The 4,319-nt window shown below is 30.7% G+C and overlaps 1 protein-coding gene across 1 annotated transcript; it reads left to right on the plus strand.

Annotated features, from left to right (window-relative positions):
* Window positions 1–804: 804 nt before the first annotated feature.
* On the plus strand, window positions 805–3,968 carry LOC100881390 (S1 RNA-binding domain-containing protein 1). The gene is made up of 3 exons (XM_076533520.1): window positions 805–1,013; window positions 1,102–3,026; window positions 3,103–3,968. Exons 1-3 carry the CDS (start codon window positions 979–981, stop codon window positions 3,867–3,869), a joined length of 2,727 nt encoding a protein of 908 aa, XP_076389635.1. The 5' UTR covers window positions 805–978; the 3' UTR covers window positions 3,870–3,968.
* Window positions 3,969–4,319: the final 351 nt, after the last annotated feature.

Raw genomic sequence — 4,319 nt, forward strand, 5'->3', positions numbered from 1 at the left:
ATAGATCGAATTCGACCTCTTCAAGTGTAAGAGTGATTGGCAGTGTACAGTAGCCAATTAGAGATCATGTAATCCACCAATAGCATGCAACCACTCTCATTGGATGTTGTATAATTATTTTAACGTTAATTTTTTTATAATTTCATATTTTTCGATTGTTTATTAACAAATTTATTGTTGCAATTATTTAAATTTATTAATTTTTTTTAACTTAATCTTGCAGATATGTTGCAAAATGATTATTTATTAATATACATATGTATATGTATTACAATCGTGAATTATACATATAATATAATATAATGGGAATAATATGATGGAATATAGGAGATTATTATATTTGAAATAACACAAAAGCACAATAACTTTTAAAACACTAAATGAATTTATTATTTAAGAAAAACGACTTGGAAGGACTGAATAACTATATTTTATACGTGTGAAAATTATAATATCAGAGAAACAATAACAAAGAAATACATGGATTTTATTTTGTTAACATGCATAAATCCGATAAAAATCGAGTGGTATCTTTTTCCTTTGCTCTTGCAACAAACATTGGTATTCATATAACAAATTGGCTGCAAACGTAAAAAATAATAATAATCATAAATAAATTTAATATTACTTTTATTATATATAATCTGTTGTATTATTTAACCCTTTTATTTTCTTTCCTGCAATTTTCTTCAGATTTATTTTTTTTTCCTTACTAAGGCCTATTGATACCTTATATTTCATCAAAGTGTATACGCTACTGAGGACTTCTACGGATAGCTTACTGCGCATGCACTGGGACTGCTCAACACTGCATAGAGGGGATAATGTAAATAGTAGGGGAACTTTCTGACTGAAGTTGCATTAAATGCTAATATTCGTAACTGCATGTCAGGTTTGGTTAGGAATTTTTGTTGACACCTGCCATGTATAAAGAAAAGCATATCTGAAAAAGTATACATGATTATATGATATTAATTAATGTATCGATACATTCAGTCAAGAGCTACTTTAATGTATGTAATGTATATTATTGGATGTGTTTAAAAAAATTATGTAATCATTGAATAATTCACATGTTATTTTTTATATTTTATTTTCTAGAAAAGCTACTTGTCTTATATTTAAATCAAATTTCATAATGAAGAGAACTGTACGTAAAACACGTGAAGTAAAAACGATAATTGAGTTAAGTGACTCTGAAGACGATAATCACATTGTTGTAAGTGATGATGATTATGTTCCGGAAAAGAAAGTTTCAAAAACAAATCAAGGAAAAAAAAGAATTAAGGAAGATAGTACGAATGCAGGTAACAAAAGGAAAAAACTTAAAATAGCAAAGGAGGAGCAAATAAAAATAGAATGTGAGGATAAAAGTACAGAAATAAAGCCTACACATGTAGATGATGCCAAAGAATCAATAGATTTAAAAAAGAAGGTACAAAGTAAAGGTACAAAAAGTAAGAAGGTAGCGGCACAACCTATTGATAAAGAAAATATTAAAGAGTCATTAAAAAATATACATTTTAATTCCACTAAATGTCAAGAATGGACTGATGTAGATTATGTTTGTGAGACTAATAATATTGATAGGCATATTGCTGATAATGTTATAAAGCTTTTCAATGATAACAACACAATTCCATTCATTGCAAGATATAGGAAAAATATGACTGGTGGTATGGAACCAGATAAACTAAGAGCCTTAAAAGAGAGTCTTGAATGTGCTCGATTAATTAAACAACGTGCTGCTACCATATTAAAAAATATAGACAAAGTAGCAGGACAATGGTCACCAAGTATACATGCTGCCATTGTATCTGCTAAATCCATGGATGATTTAGAACATATATATTCCCTTTTTAAACCAGAGTCTAAGCAGTCATTAGCAGAGAAAGCTAGAAAATTAGGTTTAGGTCCTATTAGTGATTCTATATTACATGGTCAACCATTACCTTACTTATCATCTCTGATTGTTCCTGACAAAGATGGTTTAAAAACTGAACAACAGATTAAAGATGGTATCATACATATAATAGCAGATATTATAAATAAAGATAAACTGGTATTTGACAAAGTCAAGGAACTCCAAAACGCAACAGTAATAAAGATAAAAACTACTAAATGTAAAAGCCATAAATCTACAGATGATAAAGAAGGAAAGGATACTGACAGAAAATATGAAATGTATTATGACTTTGATACAAATACTACAATTATTAAACCTCACCAAATATTAGCTATTAATAGAGGAGAAGCACAAAAAATTCTAAGTGTAAAACTAACTTTGCCTGATTTTTTTGAAAGAGGATTTCACACGTTTTGTTATAAATTATATAGGCAAGCTATGGCAGTATCCCAGCTACACACTGAAATATTAAATAATAGTATTGACTATGCTTATACAAAATTTGTTAAACCATTAGTAATACGACGCGTCCGTAATGAACTGAAACAGAAAGCTGAAACTGCATCCATAGAAGTTTTTGTAACTAATGTTAAACAATTACTTCTCACTCCACCAGTTCGTGGAAAAATTATACTTGGTATAGATCCTGGATTTCATCATGGTTGTAAGTTAGCAGCAATTTCTGAGCATGGAAATGTACTTGAAACAAGTATAATTTATCCACATAGCAAAAGGAAAAACTCCTATGAGGAAGCTGCTAATTCATTAGTAAATTTAGTGAATAAGCATAAATGTACAATTTTAGCATTGGGTAATGCTACAGCATGCAGAGAAACGGAATCTTTTTTAAATACATTAATTAAATCTAAGGCTTTTGGTTCAATAGATGTTTCATATACAATAGTTGACGAATCAGGAACATCAATATACAGCTGCAGTGCAGAAGCAAAATCAGAATTTCCTAATCTTGATGTAAATGTAGTTTCTGCTATTTCTATAGCAAGACGTTTACAGGATCCACTTGCTGAATTAGTGAAAGTAGAACCTAAACATTTGGGTGTAGGAATGTACCAACATGATTTGCCAGAGAAACAGTTATTAACAGCTTTAAATGAAGCAAGTATCATATTCTATGTATTGAACCAAAGTAGAATTAACCATTACATTTATGTAATAATGAAAATGTTTGCAGGTAGTTTCAGAGGCTGTAAGTTTTGTAGGAGTGGATGTGAACACTGCATCTCAATGTCTTCTAAAAAGAGTTGCTGGTTTAAACATAGCCAGAGCAAAAAATATCATACAATCAAGAATTGAATTAGGAGCATTTAAGAACAGACAACAGTTGCTAGATGTTAAAGGAATTGGAAAGAAAGTATTTGAACAATGTGCTGGTTTTATTAGGATATTACCAGAAACTTCAATGATAAACACAGTAAAACCTAAAGATTCAAAAAAATCTGAGCATACTTTTAATTTATTGGATCAAACTTGGATACATCCTGAATCATATGGAGTAGCTGAACGATTTTTACAATATTGTGATTGCAATCTGGAAAATCTTGGAACTGCAACGTTCATTGATAAGATAAAGTCGCGTGCTGAAGAAGGATATGCCTTACTGGCGGAGAAGTTTGATACAAACGAGACAACGATGGAAATAATAGTGAAAGGCTTGTCCATGAAAAAAGATGAAGATATAAGGTTCAAATCCGCTAGTCCCCTGTTTCGGAAGAACATGCTTAGTATTAATGACATAAGTGTCGATATGGTATTAACCGGTGCGGTACGGAATGTCACACATTTCGGGGCATTTGTAGACATAGGAGTAGGTAGAGCTGGTCTCATACCTACTAAATGGTTAAACAATTCTTCTGTCTCTGTAGGTCAACACGTAGAAGTGCAGGTAGTTTCAGTAGAGCTGGCTCGTAGTAGGATTAGTTTAAAATTAATTAACATTTTATGATCTGTTGTATGTTTGTATATGACATTTTACATAATCTCTAAGTTTGTACTTAATCTTTTTTGTAATCATTTTGAGAATAAATTCTATTTTTGACATAAACCAATTTCTTTCACGGAACATAAAACTAAATATGAAGGATGGTCCGATGTGCATCGGTAATTTACTGTTTTCCTCTTGTAGATTAAAGTTTCCCGAAAACTATGAATAAACATTAGCGCAAGAAATATTACATTCTGGACCTATTGTGTGCATAATATTTCACGCACGACTCACTGCGAGTTGACAACTAATAATAAATTGTTCCTCATCGTTATTGCGCGTTGACCTGGAATTAATCAATCCACCGAATAATATACAATACATTTATGCAAGTGTTTGCTTCAATCAAATTTAATGGAAATTTATTCTAGTTCCATCCGTAATACATACTGATGAGCACACCAAATTTTT

The sequence above is a fragment of the Megachile rotundata genome, chromosome 1, assembly GCF_050947335.1.
Source record: "Megachile rotundata isolate GNS110a chromosome 1, iyMegRotu1, whole genome shotgun sequence".
Classification (NCBI taxonomy): domain Eukaryota; kingdom Metazoa; phylum Arthropoda; class Insecta; order Hymenoptera; family Megachilidae; genus Megachile; species Megachile rotundata.